The sequence below is a fragment of the Microtus pennsylvanicus genome, chromosome 13 (genome assembly GCF_037038515.1).
Source record: "Microtus pennsylvanicus isolate mMicPen1 chromosome 13, mMicPen1.hap1, whole genome shotgun sequence".
Lineage (NCBI taxonomy): Eukaryota > Metazoa > Chordata > Mammalia > Rodentia > Cricetidae > Microtus > Microtus pennsylvanicus.
In genome coordinates, this window is record NC_134591.1 from 20,298,373 (window position 1) to 20,321,426 (window position 23,054).

At 40.6% G+C, this 23,054-nt stretch overlaps 1 protein-coding gene across 7 annotated transcripts in view; it reads right to left on the reverse strand.

Annotated features, from left to right (window-relative positions):
* The window catches only part of Nfib (nuclear factor I B), a 221,967-nt gene that overhangs the window by 56,316 nt on the left and 142,597 nt on the right, over positions 1-23,054 (reverse strand). For all 7 annotated transcript variants that reach the window (XM_075946294.1, XM_075946296.1, XM_075946292.1 and 4 more), the window contains 3 exons: positions 20,422-20,490; positions 15,242-15,362; positions 12,120-12,238 (listed from right to left, as the gene is read on the reverse strand). In XM_075946294.1, the coding sequence (XP_075802409.1) occupies positions 12,120-12,238; positions 15,242-15,362; positions 20,422-20,490 (309 nt within the window). The remainder of the gene's footprint in view (positions 1-12,119; positions 12,239-15,241; positions 15,363-20,421; positions 20,491-23,054) is intronic.

Consider the following 23,054-nt stretch of genomic DNA (forward strand, 5'->3'; position numbering starts at 1 on the left):
AGGCAAAGGTGGTCAACACATCCATTCTTCACTGAACTGCCAAGTCCCGTACAGCAGTACAAGTGAAGGACGATCTATACACTAAGAAGGAGAACGCCTGCTTCCCGTTAAAACACCGCGTGGAAGCCGAAAGACAATATAAAAGAGACGAACTATGTGCATAAAATAATAATGTTATTTAGAATAGATGAGATAATAAACCAGAGCCTTCCAAATCAAGTGTGTGGGGTGCTCTCTGGAGCTGGAGTCTGGTATTTTTACTTCAGGCCACAAATCCACAGGCAACTTTGAGACAAGGAAATGGCTTGGGCTCTGTGCCCAGAGGAAAGGTGAAGGCAGAGAGAATGGTTTGCCAACTAAATGCTGAGAGACCACAGTTTCTCCTCTTGTGATTTTGCCTTGGGGAAGATAAAGTTGAGGAGAGAACGGTTTACCTGTTATTTACAATGCTATAAATGTTTTGTAAAAATCTTGTAGTCAGCAAAGCTACGTTGAAATGGCCTGATTATTATTTCAGATTCCAGGCCAGAGCTCAGATGTGTTTACTTCAATTGGTTTCCCTGCGCAGACTGACAGATCTTTTCTGTCATAAGATTTAACTATTGATCAAACACTGTTGGCAGGAAGCTTGCCCTGGAGGGTGAAGAAAGGAGAGGGGAAGAAGAGAGAGAAGCAAATGTAGGAGGGAAGTAAGGGAGAGGGAAAGGGTCCAGGAAGGAGCACACTAAGGGCTACGTCTTCACTTAAAAGCTCTGCTAAATCTCATGGCTTTTCCAATGTCTCCTCCACTGCTTTCAGAGCAAAATGGAGGCAGCCAAGTTCACAGGAAGAAAAGTTGTGCTGTAACCCCTGACAGATTAGACGACATACAAATGACAATAAGAGAGGCGCTGGGGCGGAGTCAAGACTCTAGAGAAACTGGTTCCTAAATACATTTTATAGGGCATACTGCAAATTTTCTCACAGGGCTGTGTGCTGCATCTTCTGCCATGGAGGGGAAGATAAGCTAGTTATGCACTGTAGTATAAATAGAAGCTGATCAAGACCTTGCTCAACTCTCTGCCAATGTTTGCCAAGGGCTGAGAAATCGGCATAAAACTAAATCCAGTGTTTTACAGTAAAATGTGCACTTTACAATAATGTGTGTCTATTCTTTCTGAGCTTCTACTGGGTGACTTGCTAGGAGGCTACAGTTTGTTAACGTCCAAAGAGTGAAACAGAGAGAAATGAGCCCAGAAGAGTTAAGAGGATAGACACGCAGTGGTGTTCATTCTTATTCACTGAGACTGAGAACTCAAACATCACCTACAAATTTATCAGCAAGCAGGAACTCAAAAATTTCGTATCAACCAGGTTTAGTGGTGCACACTGCTAATTCTATCACTTCGGAGGCAGAGTTAGAAGGAAGAGGAGTTCAAATTTGTCCTAGAGACTCCGCCTCCCCACCAAAAAAAAAAAACAAAAAAAAGAAAGAAGAGCAACAAAAAAATTTTTTTTGGTATACCCAAAGAGCAGTATGGTCACAGATATCTTAAAGTGGAAATTGAATGACGGGATAAGCTGCCAATATACTACAAATGAAAAATAAAACAAAACGTATAAAATCATATCTCACATAGGCCCAACAGTGCAAAATGACAACTCAAACTGAAACATGTAGAAAATGCAGTTAAAACTGCCTAGAAATTTGACTCGCATAGGTCAGTCAAATATTAATAAGAGCCAATCCAGGTTTTACCTCTGTATAACAATTAGAGGCAACTATTTTTCTTATTTGAATTTTATAGTTTGCCTTCTCAAGTTTCCTATGAAAGACTATTATTTCTTTCACCAAAAGTATTAGAAATATTTTATATAAATATGCTATAAAAAAACTTCTAGAAAAATATTTTATCCAAATATTAGAGATATGTTTGAAGTTCCAAAGACTGTTACTAATTCCCAATACTGAGTTGACAACTATGGATCTTGTAGCATGTCACTACAAGCCTGCACGATACCACGGCTCCATAAAGTAGGTGTAGGATCTGTGTGTCCGACGTCACAATATGAAAAGGAAAAGTGTCTTTTACAGAGCTCCAAGATGGAGTGGTAAGTAGGACACCAGGAACGAAGTTAAAGACAAGCACCGTCTCTGACAACACCGTAAAGAGAACACGAGAACAGGATTCCAAGGACTTCACAGCTGTGGGGTGGATGTGGGTAACGACTTCCTACACACTCAAGTTCACAAAGTGCTCTGGATGCCATGACGAGACACACGGATCTCATCCCGCTGCAGTAGTCTGATGAGGATGCCACAGGGTTCGAAGACTCTGCCGTACACAGAAAGCATCCCTTTATCTACGCACAAGCATCCTTCTACCTCCCATCCAGAATTAGCCAGAAAAATGGCAGGCTGCATCGAGAGGGTAAGATGTCAACTGGAGTTTGATTTTTCAATCTTTTTTATTTTTAATGAAATCAGTTTTTCTTAAGAGGAAAAGCATGGTAACGTTTGTGCTAAAGAAAAGAATTCCTGCTTTAAGTATGAGCCATTCAATCCTAATCACACTTGAGTAGAGTGCTGACTGTATTTTTCAGCAACTTGAACCGTTTGTGATGGTCGAAGACTCTTGAATATTTTAACCCAAGCCCAGTGGCCTAGCATGTTACTACAAGCCTGCACGATACCTCAGCTCCATAAAGTAGGTGTTTAGGCTTACTTACACCTATATTTAATGCAATGCTAAAGCTGAAATTGCTTTGAAATTCAAAAAATACCTTCCTGTGACATCTTAAAAACAAGTTTCTGAATAATAAAGAACAGTGCTACAAGGACAAATATTGGATAAATTAAATTTCTTTTTTTAAAAACACTTCAAGCTGCTTTGTCCGTTGGCAATTTCATCTTAACAGGCATTAAAGGATCCTGAGTGATGTCAGCAAAGATAATTTGAAAGGGAAAAATGCCAAACAAGTACACAGGACACGGAGCACATTCTCTTCCCCTTTTAAGCAACAGCATAGGTAAATAAATGGCTGCGACTCAGCAATCTCTGGGGAGAAGCTATGGGGTCTTGTTAGTGTTAAGCATCCGAGAGCCATGGACTATAAAATAAAATCAATACTGTAACCTTAACTGTAAAAGTCAGAAAGATACTGGAAGTGTTCTAATTTAACAAGATTATAGATGACTTTTTGGAGGTGGACATTTGGGAAATAGCCACGCATTTAGAAACACTTAGGCTGCAAGACCCGCCAGGATGCTGTAGCTATGGACACTGTTGTCTTCCACAATGGTAAGATAGGGCAGTTTAAGGGATGTGCTACTTTAGTAGATTTACAGGAAACCCTCCAAGTCTTAGAAATGACCTGGACCTTACTTCAAATAAAATCTGAGAGAGTAAACTAATTGCTTGGAAACAATTATGATTTGATACAAGTAGAAAAAAATTATAAAAATTTGAAAGTCATTTGTTTGGTACTCACTGAAAATATGATCACTGCACATAAATTCTGTTTCTTATAGTGGAAAAGTAGTCAAAGCTAGCATAAATTCTAGTGTTTAATCTATACTTTTTCCTCCAATAAATGCAAATGAAGAAAAAATGTCTGTCAATGAAATTACTCGAATGATATATTTATTATCCTAATGGTTTTAGAAATCACGTGAAATTGATCAGTAACAAAACCTCTATTTAGTAATGGACCAATTACATTTTCAAGATAATGTCAATGAAACAGAATATTGTCACAGAGTAATGGCCTCCTATTGCTAGGTCCCCAGTCACTTAGAGAAAATAAATGTTGCCGTCTGGCTGAGTTATTTGTTTTCAAAGTAGGAGACACTGATCCCATAACAAGGTTCTGTATAATAACTCAATCTCTATCAATCATTGGTTGCAGCAGAATGGAACAGGACAGGACATGTATTTGTGAGATTTGGACATTCCTGAAGTATAAGGCAAAACATTCAGTGCCTCCAAGCACATAAACAATCCAATTATTATGTTATTCAATGGGAGCATTAAAAGTAAACACTTAAAAGCTAACTTAAGAAATGGAAGACCTGTGGATTTTTCAAAAAGACCTACATTCATGGGAAGTTTAAAAACTCAAAGACAGGTCAAGTGTCCTTTCTGTGAGATGCTTGGGGCCAGAAGTTTGGGATTTCAGAGTGTGGGATATTGGCACATACAGAATGGAGCACCTTGGAATGCAATGCAAGTCTAAACACGAATTCACTTATGCATGTACACCTTATACACATACCCTGAAGGCAGCTTTATACAATATTTTGAGTGTGGGTATGTGTTTAGACTGCAATCCAAAACATAAAGTCAGGTGTGGAATTTTCCACTATGACATCATGAAGTATTTCTAGAAGTGTTTCAGATTTTTGACTATGAGACTACCTAACCTGCCAAACTCTGACTAAAACTGACATAAAATCTGAAGCACTAGACACAAAGAAAACTTCGTATCTAAGCTTTTGTTTTGTTTTGTTATTTGTTTTTTACATATGGGAAATCTCCAACCATCACCACTACGGCTAATAATCAATGTGTAAAGCCATAGGGTGGGATTTTTATACAAACCTACAGAAGCCAGAGGACAGTTGAGAGGAGTTGGTTCTGCCCTTTTACTATATGGGACCTGGGAATTGAAAGCAGGCCTTCCAGCTTGGTGGCAAGTGGCTTCACCTGATGGCCCATCTTGCTGGAGCAGAGATGGGATTCTCAGAAGGGACTTGAAGCTGTTGTAAACTCGGCATCTGACAGGTATTAAGTCCTCAATAATTGACTGCCCCGGATGAAAACAAAATCTTGGCTTTCTCATTTATATACAGTTTAAACTCACACAATTTCTTTACTGATAGAAGGAAGGAAGAGGCTGTCTGGTAAAGGATACGTGGAGATTTGAAAGTGTAAGACACAGTGACAATGTTGGAATTTTTACTCCAAAACAGAACCTTCGATATTATGGGATCTTAACTTCAGAGCACACTTTAGATTATTACTCCGGAGCTGTGTTTGTTAAACTGAAATTGGCACCACATGTTTTAAAAAGCTCTAAGAAATTCTTAGAAGTACATATAACCGAATGGCATGATTCACTTAAAATATTTTTTAATTGCTGGAAGATAGAAAATGCAAGACTGGCAGAGTAGTAACAGTTTACATAGGGTAATGGTCCATGCAGATGAAGTTCATAGTTCTCTTTATGTATTTTTCACAGCAGGAAAACTTTCGAGACTTGTACCCAGTCACCTGCTTTTCACCAGCTATTCTCCACATTTATTCATGGAAACGGCTCAGACTTGTAACATGTGTAGCCAAAAATATTTAATCCTAGTATTAAAGTTGGTTAATATACATGTATTTTACACACATGATTTATATACATGTATTTACATATTTTACAGAACAAAATTATGTTTTGAGAATCTTACAGAACCCTGAAAATGTATCAATTTATTTCTGTTCTCTGCTTTTTGTTCTTTAATGCCTAACAGGATTTAAGATGAAGTTCTCCAGGAAAACCATTTGCCTGGGAGACTTGTGAGGGAAACTGGCCAGATTCCCTTCTCTCTGAAAAAGGCCTGGGAGCTGGAGGGAAAGCTGCCCAGTCTGTTTCTTCTGAATGATGTCTGGCGGTTCCAGCGCTCTGTGATATGTGGAGAAAAATCACGCTCTCGCTGTGCGGGCCATCAAGACTCTAGTAACTCTGGCTTTCCAAACTTCTCCAGAAGACATTTTTGGAGAACCATAAATCAACGTGTAAAGGGATTTAAAGCAGAAGGTTTGATTATGCCGCAGTACACTGCAAGCAACGCATCCCAGGCCTCGGGATCTTCAAGGTTCCTACTTTTCAATTTTAATCTGTTTCATGGAGTTATCTAACAGAAAGTTGTTGTTACTCAGAACTAATTACGTATTAGGTTTTTCTGCAGAATTGGTGTTTTTAAATCATTAAGTTTCTGCAGCACGAAACCTGGGCTCAACTTTTCCGTATTAACCAGTCCGGGCCCTTGCAAAGCGCACACGGCTTGCCCCACCCACCTTGCCGATCTCCATTCAAACACATGAAAAGGGCCCGGACAGATATCTGTTAATTAGCGGGCAACAAGAGGAATTCTAACGAGAGCCTTCAGGAATAATTTACTGTTCTCCTTGCTGGTTTGAAGATGGTCATGTGATTTTTTTTTCAACCTCAGCAGTGTAGCTGAAGGGACTAATCCACACATAGCGGGGTCTCTGAGATTAGTTTTCCCGATATCATGGTGGGGGTGAGGGGAGCGCTCAGCTCCAGACTTTGACTTATAATACTTTGTGTAAGAAGCTGAAAGAGGAAGATTTAAAACTGGGCTTATACGTTAAATGCAAACCAGTTCCCATACACGTTTATCCCACCAAAGGGTTTTTACCTCTGCTTTTACTTTCTCAAGTTAAGGGGAAGAAAAAAAAAGCAGTTGAAGATTTGCCATTTGATTCCTGTGATGCCAACTCTAAGAACAGAATTGGTGGTCAATGGGTCCCCAAAGGCAGCTGGAAAATTTCGCCTGCCAGGTCACTCCCTGCCTTCTCGAGGACTGCTTTTAACGTTAATGACTCTCAGAGAACAGCTACCCAGCCAAGCATGAAAAGCTGTGGCTTCCCTCAGCTCCCACAGCTCACAGGAACCTTGAGATTCCAGCCTTCATCAAACAGGAGTTTGGGCTCTGGCGCTCTCCCAGTTTGGGACTTAATGCTCCCTCTAGCTCCTCCCATCCGGGAGGAGGAAGGCCTCTGAATTCACACACAGAATAAGCACGCTAATCTAATCTAGTCAGCAGCTCCTCCTGGACAGTCTCATCACACAGCAGTATATTAAATATTCTACATATTCATTCACCAAAGAAGAAAGTTTAAATTGAGTTAAAACAGAACTTTGCACACTTAGTTGACCGCTCATATCTGGCGCATCTGTGAACATTCCTTGAACTCACGGTAAGCAGTACTGCTCTTGAATCTGCTTCTCTCGCACGCTGCCTCAGTCCACGGACCTACCCCTACTTACTTCCTGAGTCAGCTCAAGATTGAACACAGGCATCTTAGTCTCTACCTCCCTCTCTTCCTGCAGGCCCTTCCCCGGAGTTCATTTGTTGAAAGCAAACACTAGCTCCTTGGAGAACTTTGGAAAGTACAAACTGTAGGTTAGAGCACTGGCAACTTCACTGAGTAGAATTAACAAAGTTAATGGCTGGAACTTAGAGCTATACCCAAACTTCAGACAGACTTGCTGGAGAGGCTTATTTACGCATCAGAACTTCAGTGACATTGTGTTTATGTGTGTGGTGCTGGGAATGGACCCAGGGCCTGGCGCATGCTCAGCCAGCACTTACCTACCACTGAGCTACACTGTCTGCTGTTAAATATTCTTTTTAAAAAATTAGTAATTGTATTTTCTAGAACTTGTTGTAATCAGAATATGATGCCTGTATAGTTTTAAAAGTTCAGTTTGAATTTTTAACTAACTTTAATTATGTATCAGTATATAAATCGTCTCAATTTTTCTAAGATTCCACCATACTGATTTTGTGTAAAGAGTTATAGCTCATGGTATTTCAAAAGTAAGCTAGCATCAAAGCATGAAGGCAATCATTTGTAACCTGCTTTACCTATTTATTTTTGGTAAAACCTTTTTTCATAAATAATTATTTCTCTCCAGCAGGTCCAAGGCTAGCAAGTTTCTCAATCTTATTTGTCTGCCTAATTCCTATAAAAATTATTGTCATATGATAAAATTGATAAATATTAAATGTGTCAAATTATCTCAGTCTTAAATACATAGAAATTAATAAACTTTTACTACATGAGAAATCCTTTATGTTGATATTTTATCTAAGATTACAAGTTGCCTTACTGTTGATCAGACTGAGAAGCCATTAAATTTCCCATTCAGAAATTTTCAACAACGTGTAAGCTATCAATCAGTCTATTAAACTACTGGACATTAGAATACAACTAGGTTTAGTCTCATGAAATTAACCTGAAATAGAGAAAAAAAAACCATGACATGCATGAATTTTCATCTTGCATTGCAAGTTATAAAGCACTGTTCCAGTCCTTTCAAGAGAAGTCAGCAGGGAATCAAGTTTCTCAATATACTCAAGAAGATACAATTAAATATAGACAAGTTCTCCAGAGACCTTGTAGTGGATAAATGTTGGAATCAGACATATGTCCAAGCTGCATGTTTTATGAACTTAATCATTAAGATCTTAATGAAGAAAAAGTCAACCAAAAGAGATACTTAGGGCTGAGGCTGCAGCTCAGGGGTAGAGGGTTTGCACGGTAGCATTAGTGCTTGGGCTGTATCCTCAGCATGACCCCCCCAAAAAAGAAAGAAAATGAAGCAGTTAGACGTTTCATACATCGGGGTTTACAGGGGAGACTAAGGAAAGGGAATATTCTAGCCAGACCTCAGGAAAGGAACGCAGTCGCTGCTCTGGTTCCTCATGCCCGCTATTAGTTTCTTCTTCATTCGAATCATAAATGACAAATTTAACTCCTATCAACATGTTACACACTCCTCTCTCGAACATTTAAATACTATTTAGTTTAAATATAGTTTTGTCTACCTTTGCAAAGTTAAAAACTATAATTTCAAAATTGGAAAATATGTTTTGAAAAGAAAAAGCAATATACAACTATGTCTTTAATATGCAAAAATAAAAATGTTTTTACATAAAGTATTAAAAACTACATAGGTCTACATTAGCACATGAAAGCTAGATTTGGAATGAATGTTTTGTATAAATTCTTTTTTTTTTCTTTCGAGACAAGGTTTCTCTGTAGCTTTGTAGCCTGTTCTGGAACTAGCTCTTGTAGACCAGGTTGGCCTCGAACTCACACAGATCCACCTGCCTCTGCCTCCCAAGTGTTGGGATTAAAGGCATGTGCTACCCCCGCCCGGCAAATGTTTTGTATGAATTCTTTTAAAAATAAAAAAGAAATAATAACTTGGTCACATTGCATCCCTTATTTCTGCCTTGGAATAGAAAATATTATAACACAGTGTCCATAATCCTATTACTTTCTAGTCTTATATTTCAAAATTCAGCTTTGAAAGGGGGCCAAAAAGATGTTAATAGACAGCTAATAATCATAGATTAAGGCAGATACCCAGGGAATAATAATATTAGCATTTCTGTCTATTAAAAACAGCAGCCCGTGACGATCAACCAGTGAGTGCTGTTGAGTACCACAGTGTGTGAGAAGTGACTGGGAGATGCTAGCCTGATGCTGCCTGGCAAGCAATGCTCACTCAGCAGTGCCCTAGACAGTGCCTTCAGAGCAGACCAAGATGCCTAGAGACTATGAAGATGGCCAAGGACAATCGTGGGGCATTTGATTTTGAAAATGTAAGAAATGGATTTCCCTCTAAGAACAAAAGCACCACGCTGGGCTCAGCACGTTTGTGAAGGTTTGTGAAGATAGTCCTCTCCTTGGGTTTCTCACTGTGGTTGAAGCCTTCTTTCCACAATGGCTTATTGTGCACATTCAAAACCCCCAGTCCTCAAATTCCAAGTGGCAGGTGCTTTTAAGCACATGAGAAGGAACATTCCTCACTGCTCTTACTACAGTCTGCTCTTCCAGCCTCCTCTGATAGTGTTAGTCATCTTGACAATAGAAAATCATCAAGACAATGCAATGATTTTACAAAGAGGAAGAATGACAGTTTCCCTTCTACTTTTCAAAAATGTTTTACAATACGTCGTGAGATTAGCTCTGCTGAATAGCGGAAGGGAAATCAGTTCTCACGGAGTGACATTCTACAATAAAGAACACCTACACTTCGGCAACACTCTCATCCACAGGTGCTCAGTGCTGTCATTACTACCGTTCCGATCTGTCCCAGAATCGCTTCTGACAAAGAAAATACGGCTCTGTTTAGAGTAAAGTGGCAACGTCAGTCAAACAAGGACTGAAGCATGAAGGGCTGTGCTTTTTTTTTTTAATTTCCACTTCGGTAGCTCTGTTATTTCTTGCCTTTGCTAGTGAGTCTGGATGCCAACTGATCAGTGTCTCATTTACCTGATCAATGTTTACTATGGCCCTACTATGCAGCAGTGTTGCCTTTGGTGCTAATGCAAGTTGACTTCAGCTGGGCGGTGGTGGCGGCACATTATTAATCCCACCACCTGGGAGGCAGAGTTAGGTGGATCTCTTGAGTTTGAGGCTAGCCTGGTCTACAAGAGCTAGTTCGGGGACAATTAGGACTGTTACACAGAGAAATCTGTCTCGAAGGAAATCAAACAAACAAACAAAAAAAAACCCAAAAAACAAAAACCATGGTATAGATACATCTAAACAATATATAAATACAGAATTCTATATTATGAATACAATGAAAGAGTAATACTGGCTACCAATACACAAAAGCAGGAAAATGAATTTAGATTGACACTTCTCAGTGGATGATGAGCTATTAAGGATATTAAGAAATTTGCCAGAAGAAAGCTAGGAAAGACCACTTCAGAAGGCATGGCTTGTAAAAAAGTTCTTGGGCATCGCATTCCAAAATCCAAACGAAGCCATAGGCCCAGATGCCAGTAGGCATGAAAAGCAGTGTGTAAGCCTCTGGTCAAGTGTGGAACTGACGATTTTCTCCCGACAGCACAGGCAAGTTACCGATGGAGATGAAGCAGAAGGTGAAAACACTGCTTCCTGATAAACCGTGTCTACCGCCTGAAGACTGGATGCGCGGAGAGTTTCAAAACCCAAACTCTCTACTGATTTTCCAACCCTTCTGTAAAAAAGAACCTCTCACGCCTCCCACTTTCCCAAAAGTGGTATTAAGTTCACAGCACAAATAACCATTCTGACACGGCTTCCCCACTTCAGTGCCTGGTCCTGCACCTTTACAGTTAAATGCATAAGAGAAGGGCTGGGGAGATGCATTAGCATTTAAGAGTACTTGTAGCCACATAGCAGCTCAAACAATCTACAACTCCTGTTCCAGGGGATCTGATGCCCTCTCTGGTCTCCACAGACACCAGGTATCCATGGCACACACACATGCATACAAGTTAAGCACTCATACACATAACAAAGATAAATAAATCTTTTAACAGGAAATCTTTTAAAAGAAATCAGCATGTGAAAGGCAATCCAATTCTTAATCCAGTTCCCCAGGAAGGCTTCCTCCTTCTAGAAATCCTGTGTCACTCAAGATGAAATTCTGACGAGCAAGAAGGAAGCCCTGGCAAGGAAGTGACATTGGCTACAAATGCTACGTTCCAGGGTTAGCTGTCTGACTTCTCTGCAAGCCTACAGACACATGCCTGAGTCCTAGGCTGCACACCATTAGTGAAGAACACATCCCGTCTATATTTTTAAACACACAGAATTTGATATAAAAGAAACTTACAAATACTATAAAAACTTATTTGCACAGCACAAACAAACCAAAGTTGTAACTAGCTGATTTGTCTGTTCTCTCCCCTTTAATATCTCCTTATTGTGCACAAAGGCATAAATATGCGTTATGTAAAAAAAAAAAAACAACACAGGAAAACCTATATATTTCAAGAATAAAGATCAAGTCAGATCACTGAAAGCTAAATCAGATTTATATAAAGTTATTCTCCTCGACTGTCCTAGCCATGGGCCATAGGTCTCCGTAGGCAGCAACTACATTAACGTAGACACAGTCCCCACTCTCATCTGTTAGCTGCGCTGTACCTACTTCCAGAAGGAACGACAGCTTCCTTTAAGCGAGAATTCCCAGTATCTCACACTGCCGGCTGCCTGGTTTGCTCCTCCCTCCATGCTCACAGAGAGATCAATGGGAGCTCATTGAGTCTGAACTTGCTGCTCTGCTGAGATTCTACCATATAGTGTAGATGGGCCCAAGTGAGTTGCATACAGAGTCACGGCCTATGAAAGACCATTTCATCCAAAAATAAGATATAATAAAAAGGGATTTTTGTAACTTTGGTAACATTTGACCACTTTCATAAAATTATCTTAAAAATAATTTTAGTGAAATTATTTCAAGCATAGTCCATACTGACACTTCAGGAAATAGTGACTAAGTAAAATAGGCTATATTACATAGACTGATGCCCTCGAAGGCATCTTCTTACCCACCTTGGTCTCTTTCATGCCATGTTCGACTTCCAGCAGCTGGTGAATTTGGAGAGGGGTAAAAGTCTCCTGTAGGACTTGGCTCCATATTTTCATCTATGGATATAGTTTTGGGTCTTTTGCTGTTAAAATAGAATGATAATTGCATTAATAATATTCCTGAAAAGATGAGTAGCATTCACATGCACACACACACACACACACACACACACACACACACACACACACAAATGGCTTCCAGTGGGGCGGTGGTGACGCACGCCTTTAATCCCAACACCCGGGAGGCAGAGGCAGGTGGATCTCTGTGAGTTTGAGGTCAGCCTGGTCTATAGAACTAGCTCCAGGACAGGCTCCAAAGCTACTGAGAAACCCTGCCTCAAGAAAAAAAAAAAAACAAATAGAAAAAAAAAACTTCCATAAATCCTAGTTGAAGTGATAGTTTGAAAGAATGGTGAGCATTCAAGTCATCCACAGGAATAGTGAACATTTCAGTTCACTATATATATATACACAATACACACACACACACACACACTACCTATTCTTATATTTACCATCGATCCCTATTCCTACCTAATAAAAAATGTTTGGTATGATTACATTTTCAGGTTTCTTTCCGAGAAACTTCAGTTATTTCAAGTGAACTCTCAAAGTGTCTTTTCCGCTAACACTGAAACTCTTTCAAGGTGCACTGAGTCATCTTATGTTTCTGATATTAATACTGCTGACAGCATTAGCCACAGACAAGGCAATGCTTTACTGTTAACTGGGGAATGAGGCAACGGAAGTGGGCAGTGAAACAGGTCCAGAAATCCCTCATTTTGATCAAGTCATTTATTAGATCCAATAGCAGGTTCCTCAACCTTTCTAAATTCAGCTAATCGCCTGTAAGGTGGAAATAATAAAACCCAGTTTAAAAGGTTTGGCTGAGAAGATGAAATGAGTTAATAACCATAAAGCTCTCAGCTAAATGGCTTGCAGTTTGAAGATACTCATTAAGTATTAATTATTAGTGTTGACCTTGTAATTAATAGCATGAAGACCATTTCTAGAACTTTACTAGTTGTGAGTATTCCATGTTTTTCTACCTTTTTTTTTAGAGAAATTAGCCTACTAGTTCTTTATTCATGAGATCAACCTGAAAAATGATTATTGCCCAATCAAATGGTGTGTGTTTAGGAAATACTTTGAGTGGAAAAACACGACCTACTTATTACACAGAAAAGTGGGTACCTACAGCGAAGATTAAAAGCTGTTTTATGACATGAATGATCCTTTTGGGTCCTCTGCTTTGGTACGCTCCAACCAGTACCCCAGCAAACATCTCATTACTGACTCTGGAATGAAGACTCTGTCTTTTACTTAAAGAAGTCTCACTTAAACCTATGTTCTTAAGCAACAACCACAAAATATCACCTGAATTAATTTTATGCGCTATTAATAAATGTAATGTCACCAAGGTTTGTGACTGTAGATTATCTCAAAAAATTGCATGCAAACCTTAAGTCCCCAATTTTAATAAACAGGGGAACAAATCTGGAGAAATGCGGTGAATTTGCCCAGGACAAGTGAACAGAAGGGGCCGCACCAGGAGGAGGTCTCCCAGCCAGGGGGCTCCATGCCTAAACCCTGAAGCCTGAGCGCATCTCGTTTATTTGTAGTTAGAGCGTGGTTAATTGTGGCCTGACCATCCCCGGAGGACTGACATGATTGAACATGACAACTTCTCCCCATGCTAACGCTTAGCAGAAATGATACCATTGCTTTCGTCTCTACCCAAAACTATCCAAATGGAGAGCTTATGCATATTTTTTAAGTTCTCCCATTAAAGTAATTCCTTCCACTATGAGTCAGAAGCAGTCTAAAAAAAAAATGGAGGAAAATTTATTTCTACAAGGAGCAACATAGAAATGTCTTTAAGCTCTGCTTATATTGAAGGACAAAGGTCGGCCAGGATGAAAGACCTGTGCTGACAACATATGGATCCAAAGGAGGAAATTTAAAAATCATAATTCACATTCTAAATTTAGAAAAATTAAAGCACTTTAAAGAGATAATGTCAGTGATAATAAACCCAATTATCTTGATATACAATCTAATTATATAAAAATACAGTTGGGTCGTGAATGTTATAAAATCGACCTTACTTTATAAACACAAATATGGATATTCTCACAACTATCCAAAGACAATTAGCTTCCATTACTGAAAAGAATCTAGAAAAATATTTTCCCAGATTGTCTTTTATTCTTAAAAATTAGCATAATGCATGCTTGTTTTTGGAATCCGTGTACATTATGCTCGCCTGTGGCTGTATTGAATGCTCTGGAAATGAGACAGGTCTTCATACATGAAGGACACAGCTTAAAAGGAAACACCCCACATCTGTAATGGCTATCTTGAATGACGGTTACAAGGGTAAGAGAGGAAGAAAACACTGGCTAAGCCAGTCTCAGAGCAGCTGAGGCTTTCCCGGGTACCAGAAGAGCTAGCTGATTTAGTCAGAAAATCTCAATCAAATGCACGTTGCAGTTTCAAATCAGCTTTATCTTTATGGCTAGGGGAATGAGACTGTTTTCATCTTCCATTATCTCAAGTGCAGATGTGGCATCACAGTGAAGTTACCAGGATGCACTGGCTAAGGGCGAGGCCTCGCGGCAGCAGTATCATCTACATGTTATTTTTTTTCCATTTACTTATGTGTACGCCTGGTGTCCGTGGAAGTCAGCAAATGGTGTATTCCCTGGAACTGGAGTTTCCACAGGGCTGCGAGACACCATATGGGTTCTGGGAGTGGAACCCAGGTCCTCTGTAAGGGCAACCAGTGCTCTTGGCTGGTCTTTCTAACTCCCAGTATCACTTTTAAAGTTGCCAAGATTAGGATGCAGAATTATATTTCATATCAAAAGACAAACTCTCTTTAATATCTTTTCATGGTTCATCTCCAACCCCTCCCTCAGAGACTTTTAAGGTGCTCTGAACAGCAATTACATTCAATATGCATATTAAAACAATATGACTAACAAAACAAATGAACAAAGTCTGTGGATCGTCAGTAGGCAGGTGTCTCCCCTTTCCCGCCTGACTGTCTACATAAAGTGTGAGAGCACACGCAGCACCATTACCTGCTCGGTGGAGAAGACAGCGACCTCTGCAGGTTCACACCAGAATTCATGTCATGATAGTATGGCTGGCTGGGGATTTCTCCGATTGGGAAGTTGACTCCAGTTCCCTGGGTTATGGGTGCTGAGGAATAAATTTTTTTAAAAGAAATGTTGTAAGTGTTTATTCATGATTATCTCCGTTCAGATATAAAATCACTAATTTTTTTTTTCATGGCTCTGGGCAAGAGCTCTCCTTATCTGCAGATGCGCTATTCCTTGTATGCGGCAGGTAAAACCCAAAATCCTCTAGTCAAGTTTGGCTATTCTGCACATTCACACTAGATCCCTGGCTACCACTCCCCCTCCTCACACTACCCAATCTTCTTTATTTGCTCCCCCATATTAGAAATCACTACATCATCTGTCATTCCCCAGCTTATAGACATAGGCAGAGCAGAACAAATGATTCTTATCACCTAAAACCAAATGATATGCTTGGTACTGAACTAAATCATCATTACATATGCATATATACATATATATTTCATAAATAAAGATTCAAGATATCCTATATTAGTTCTAACAACAGCATTAGAATGAAATAAAAACCATGATGGTTACAAGTTCTGGTGGCATACACCTGTAATCCCAGCACTAGGGAGGCTAAGGCAGAAGAATAGAGAAGTCAAGGTGAAGCTGGACTATGAAGCAAGTCTGAGGCCAGTCTGATAATGCAGTGAGACCCTGTCTCAAACAAAACCATAATATGTATAATTTGATTTAAGCAAATCTAGAGTTAGGGCAGGAATGAATAAAACTTATGAATACGAAATAAAACTCTAAGTGTTTTGCAATCCACCTTTAGGAAGGTTTTATAAATGACTTCACCCACAGGCTGGAGTCTAAAAATAATAAGACTTTCCGTCCAAACCCTCTGCCACTTACACAAAATGTGCCTCAGTTTGCACACAATAAGATAGCAACTTAGCAAGAAGGTTATTTGGAGACAAAAGAAGTCGTGGTAGCCGGGCGCACGCCTTTAATCCCAGCACTTGGGAGGCAGAGACAGGTTCAGTAACATACAGGGCAGTACATAGAGCAAACAAAACACTCGGGCAAACATAAAAATACCCCAGCAGTGTAGATAGCAGGAAATCTGCCCCAGGGCGTAGCATAATGATCACAATCTGTAGGTTTTGCAGGAAGAAAGGAAGCAGTGACTTGAATGGTCAAAAACAAAAACAACTATGAAAAAGCCATCTGTAGTGGGCTTTGGAGAAGGAACAAGACAACAGAGGAAGATTTGCCCAAACTGCCACGGCTGTGAGTAGAGTCAAGAATAGAGACGACATACAAAGTGAAGAACCAGCTGAACCCTCAAGCCTTCAGTAGCTCCATTCAGTGTGCACTGGGGACTTGGCGATAGATTCCTCAAGCCCTTGAAATCCACTCGGACACACAATCCACTAGGCCACAGCCTCTCCTATCTGCCCGCAGCTGAATGTGGGCTTACAGAGGGTGGTTAATTTTCAAGACTGTCTCCTCACCCAGAGCTTTTCATAACATTAAAGTGCATGTCTATCCATTTGATTGGATTTTAATACCTGTCAGGCCAAGACTAACTTCAAATGTTCTTAGGAAAGTATGATTAAAAGGCGTGTGCTTCACCACAGAGAACTAACCACGGACTGTAGAGAGATCTCTCTACTGAAATACAGCAAATCTATACCCGCCAGAAGAGTCTCAGCTCCAGACTGCCACAGCCCCTGTCTTCTTCTGCTAAGTGGTTCATTGTTTCAGTTAAATTAGTCCATAGTCCATATATTTAAACCCTCTTTATACAGAAAATATTTTTATGCTGAGCGTAATTGTTATGTAAATTATTTAGACAGCTACAATACTGATGTTTGGCTGTGGCCCGAAATACACCAGAAGTTTAAAAAGGTGGAATTTGTTATGACCCAATAACCACATGCTTTAGAATTTATACATAGATCCTTGGTCTGTGTGGCCTGAGAAGCACATATGTGTTTGAAGTGGATAGTTGATTGTCGCTGAGAACATGAACAATCTGCCTGCCTCCGACAATAGAGACGTCTCAACTTCAGACTGTTCAGACTGGGATTACTCCCTCCTGGGGAGATGCGGGTGTGACCTGTGTCACTAGACTTGTGGTTGCTCTCCTGCCTGATCCAGTAATCCGTCAGAAGAGACAAGCTACCTGAAGTCTCCAGTGTGACTCTGTGTGGATCACTCTCCACTAAACACCTCAGAAACCTGGGTTATTTTACAATGTTTGGCTAAAATGACTAGACTTTTACATGCCTTGACTTTTCGAAACATTTTTGTGAAGGTATTAAGATTGTACAGTACTTGGGCAACTTTCTTCCTATTGCATATAGATAGCAGTGTGTATGGCCAGAAGCATGCTGGGGATAGTGTGCAGGAAATGGATCAGGCATGATGATGCATGTCTTTGACCCCAGCATTCAGGAGGCAGAGGCAGGTGGCTCTTTATAAACTCAAGGACAGCCTGGTCTACAGAGCAAGTCCAGGCTAGACAGGGATAGGTGGTGGGGCCCAGACTAAACACTCAAAAGCTTAGTGTGTGTTCTGAGAGTAAATGGGAGGTTACTGAAAAGAAAGTCGACTAATAGTAAATATGACCAAAACCTTCAAACAGCGCACAACTTCCTGAGCGACCACAAGAGCATCGGAGAAGAGCAAGTCTGCCAGGATCTCCCTGAAACTAAGTCTCTGGAAGAGCCCACCGCAGATGCAAACATGTCTCTTAGCACTTCTTCCAGACAGAGCTCCAAGAAAGCCTGTCTGCAAAAGCACACTGGAAGTGCTGATGCCCTCCGAGAAGCCAAGCACCGAAGAACCTTGGCTACTGAAGGTTCTTAGACGCCAGAAGCTGTCCTTAACCAACTGGAGGAAATATAATTCAACAGAGTCATCACTATCCTGAAACTGAATGGCTTCATTAGCTAAAGTCAACATGTACATCAGTAGGTCACATGACCGTAAATGCTAGAGGCTGGAACCAGGGGCAGGCCATGAATCAAGAAGCCAGAACCTGTGACACACGACAGACAGCTTGTGCAGAAAGCTTGACTTAACAAACCCCTATTTCATAAACAATGAGGTTCAACTGTGTAAACAAGGTTGGAGCACGAATATATTAAATCGCTTAGGAGAATAGGGCTTGCAAGCATCTCAGAGACATCTATTTACATATGGAGGAGAAAGTAAATGTTTGCTGAATAAATTAACTAAGGAATGAATATGGATAATTAATGTACTAATTACAAATCAGTAATGTTTGTTATGACACATAACTTAAAAACCTCTAAGAAGTGACAGTATGAATTAAGAATGAATGAAACATGTCCAAATTTACCTTGTTTCTGAAATGTTATGAGAAGGCACTTTTAATTTACATTTTATGTTTGAAATGTCAATTTTTCAAGATATCATTTTGGGCCCTTGAAGTTCCCAAAGTGGGTCTCCTTTGACAGTACTCGGCACGGTGGTATTTACAATGGGGTACTATGTGAATCTTCTCTGAAGGATGGCTCTACTGGCCTTCTCATGAGGAGGTACAAAATCCATGACGGAGCTTTTAAAACGGTGCAAGTCGAGAAAATAGTTTCCTATGCCTCGTAGCTTCATGACTCAGCCTCACCGAGGAACAACTTCAAATACCCTGTTCCTTGGGGGCAAAAGTTTCTTGAAAATCACATGTGGCCCCGGATGACAGACTAGACCATCAGGAGCCTCGTGCACAGCACGTACCCACACCAGTGCTGTGGGAATATACAGCCATACAGCCATCCCTGATGCTGCCCCCAACTTAATGAACCCATGACACCTTTATCCACTCTGAATTCTGGCAGGAGAGACAAGGTACATGAGGTCTTGAGTGTTCCTGTGTCACTCTCTGATAAACAAATTTTTTTTGTTTTGTTTATGTTCTGGAACGTTCAGAAATCTGGGAAACCATGGTTCCAAAGACAGTCATTTGGAAGCTTGGAGAGACAGTTCCCAGACAGGGCTCTGCAGCTCCTTGCTTAGTCTAACCCTTTAGGCTCACTATCTCTGTCTTCACAGTTGGCTATGCCCCTCAGTCAGAAGCTCTGGAGTTACACAAATGAAAAGACAGTGTTGGTGTTGTTTGTTTGAGTTTTGCTTGTCTTGAGACAAGGCCTTGCTATACAGCCCTGGCTGGCCTGGAATTAGCTATGTAGCCCAGTTGGCCTCAAACTTGTTGCAATCCTCCTGCCTCTGCCTCTGGAGTGCCAGGATTACAGATGTGTGCCCATGAGGACTGGCGATGAACACAGACAAGGACTGGAGTGCCACCTGACCATCGAAGTGACAGCAGTTCCAGACTACAACACCGTCTATCAAGACACGAAGTAGAAGCACGGCCCTCAAAGTGATGTGAACAATCCAACAAATCTGAGATGGGGTCGGGAAGAAAGCAGCCCCTACCTTGCACACCACAGTGCAGTAATAATGGCACCTTGGATGGATTTACTCACACCAGCAACAGAACAAGAGCTGGTTAATCAGAGCTTCCCCCTGGCTTAAGGGGCCCGCCAGGTGAGTTTATCCTAGGAAAACCCAATCCGGCCGGCCGAGCACAGTACCTCAGGTGAGGTGGCTGGGGTAGACAATTGGACATTGTTTGGGACAACAATGCTTTCTATCTATATCCGAGTACAATCTGCAAAGTTAATTTCTGCATCCCTTCACACAGGGCATGCGAACGTGTGTATCCTGCATGTCTCCAACCCCCACCACAGCATTATAACTGAAAAAGCACTTATCTACAGGAAACCGATGTGGGCTATCATAACAACACCGAGTACATTTAATTAATCACGCTTCCTTTGATATAAATGCCCATCTATGGTCACGGAGAGAACTGAACTGAATGAATACCAATATGATGACCAATAAGAACAGCCTAAACATTAGTGTTATACCACGGAAAGCTTTGCTGAATTGAATGAAAATATTTTACAAAATTAAAATGCTCACTTGTTTCATTAGAAAATTTAAGATTACTTTAAATCTTGAATTTTAAACTCAAATACTTCAATGTAGTTACTTTTTGCATTATATTTAAGATTTATAAGACACAAGATTTTAATCATTCTGTGTACTGTGCAGTAAGAAAACAGTTTACTTACTTCTGGATACTCTCACAAGCTCTGATACATTGAAGACTCCAGATTTTACAAAACTGTCCTCGAGGTATCCTGAAAACAAACATCAAAGGAAGACATCAGCAGAAGCAGGGAGCAAAAGCGCCAGTTAAATTCTAGAATTCATTCACTTTCAGACAAGAACAAATACCAGGGACGCCTATTCTAAAGACAAGTATGAGCAGAACCCGAATATAAACTGACTCTGCTTTTCAAAGGTAAGAAGTATAAAAAGGCATAAATAGCCTGTGGAATTCCCCATCAACTTTCCAAGTTTGGAACTGGTGGGATCATATTTGCCACGGCGGTCACATGGGGTTAGGAAGGTTGGGATGCACTCTGACTACATCTCATTCTGCAGGATGAGTGCACCTGGAAGGCCACAGTCTACCATCTCCAAAAAGGGGAGAGTAGAAAGAGAAACGAAAACTACAACCACAATTAGCACCTTGTTGGAAATGCTTCAAAGACCTCTCAAAACCACCATTCTCTCACAAATCCTTCTGGGGTCACAGAAAAGTGAGCCATTGCTACCAGAGTTGCCAGCCTTGTTCCGGTGTCTCTCAGTAGAAAAGCAAAACCTAGGACACAGTAAATCCATCTATGCACCAACCTCCATCTGTTTTCTTTGTCCATTTTTAGTGTCTTCCTTACTTTTCCTACTACTGGATCCTCTACCCATGTTTTCTTTCAAGAACTAGATGTCTGTTCATCAGATGGCAGTGAATTCAGGCCTTCGGGGTCCACATACAAGCGCAGGGCCCACAGTGGTCAAGGTCCCCAGTTCAGGACCCTGAGGAAACCCTAGCCTGTTTGGTTTCATCTCGCAGTGTTCAGAAGTTTTAAAATTCTTATTTCTATCAAGACTGCAATCATGGAAAACAAAAAAGTCTGAAATGCCCACAGAGGAAATGCCCCAGAGTCTCAGAATCTGTGATGAGATAGGACTTAAAACACAACTTCATAGCTGACCAAGGGTCAGATTCAGGCCCGAGAGATGATGCGGAACCATCAAGTCAGAGATGTGGGAGGCAAATGCCAGCCACAGTACGCTCGTTATGGGATGTTGGCTATGTAAGTGTATCTTATTTTGTTTCAGGGCCCTTGTCTGTAAATGAGAGATACAAAATTCATAGAGTTACTATCTACCTCACAGGGTTATTATCCATTCAAGGCAAGGTAAAACGTTAAACTCAGGGTAGGAGCATACAAAGTAGAGAAAACCAATAATCCCAGCACATGGGACGCAGAAACAGAACAGAAATGGATACCCTGTGAGCTGTGACATAGGGAGACCCTGCCCCACAACAATGCTCAACGCTAGCTGCATGTGACCACTACATTAACATCCAGCATAGCCAAACCCTGAGCTCCCGTGGAACTGTGCACAGCCTTGAATCATATAAGTTGCAAAACTTTTCTTAGAAAATTTAGCACCTAAGAGTGTCTAAAAGTAAAATTGCTGCACAGGCACCAGTGGTGTGAGAAGCCACGCGTGGGGGAGCATGGCTTCACGCTCAACGTGTTCACCCTTTAGAAAGAACAGAGAAGAAGTACAAGGTCTCATTTGATGATGAAGCCCAAATCTCAAATTTAGTCAGAACTCTGGAAATACATTCATACATACACGCATGTGTACACACACACACACACACACACACACACACACACACACACACACACATTTCTATGAGAATAATAAAATGTCTCTAGCTGATTCAATTCTATTGTAGGAAACTGTCTGAGCAATGAGTTCTTCACCAGGCTGAATTCGTTTCAGAGATTATTGAGAAGTGACTGTGCAACCAGTACTCTCAAAGGCGTTAAAAGTAATAAATGCAAAAAACCATGACAATTGATTCTATTTTCCTAGATGGAAACAAAGGTGCTTTAATGTTCTAGGATCCTGAAGGTTTCGCTGTTTTGTTGGCTTTAAAGAGCAGCTTATTAAACTTTATTTTATGGACAGCAAACGTATTTAATATGTCAAGCAGACACTCATCCGTTATTTAGCATCTCTGGAGCCCGTACACTGTTTTACTCTGCAGGTCCTGGCTGCAAGTCCCTCTCTCTGTCCATGCTGCCTTCAACACTCAAGGTCCCACTGAATGGCCACACGTTCTGAGAAACCGCCCCCCACCCCACCCCGTTTCCTCTGACTCTCTGACCAAGCTAACCCCTATCCTCTGTGCTCACATCACTCCTACTTAGTCCCTATTTTACATTTCACACATTCAGATTTTCCAAGATACTCATTTTCAAGTATTAAATTCTTCATTGGATTATCAGCCCCTTTATTTAGGGGAGTAACTAGGTATTGTTTTACTCGATATCTCCTTCAGCAACTGAATCATTGCCTAGAGAGAGAGGAACACAGTACACTATTTTAAAATTCAGCTTTTAAAACCAAGGTCATAAATTAACAGCTTAGTAAACTTATAACAAGATAGCTACAGCTGGCATAAAATCGATGGATAATTGCACTGGCTACATCACTCCCTTGAACATGTTTGGGTCCCAAAACATCTATAAATGTGGCCCAATACATTTACAGATGACATGTTACAATGTCATAAGTTTGGACTCTGGGTACAATATGAAAAGTAACAATTCGGATC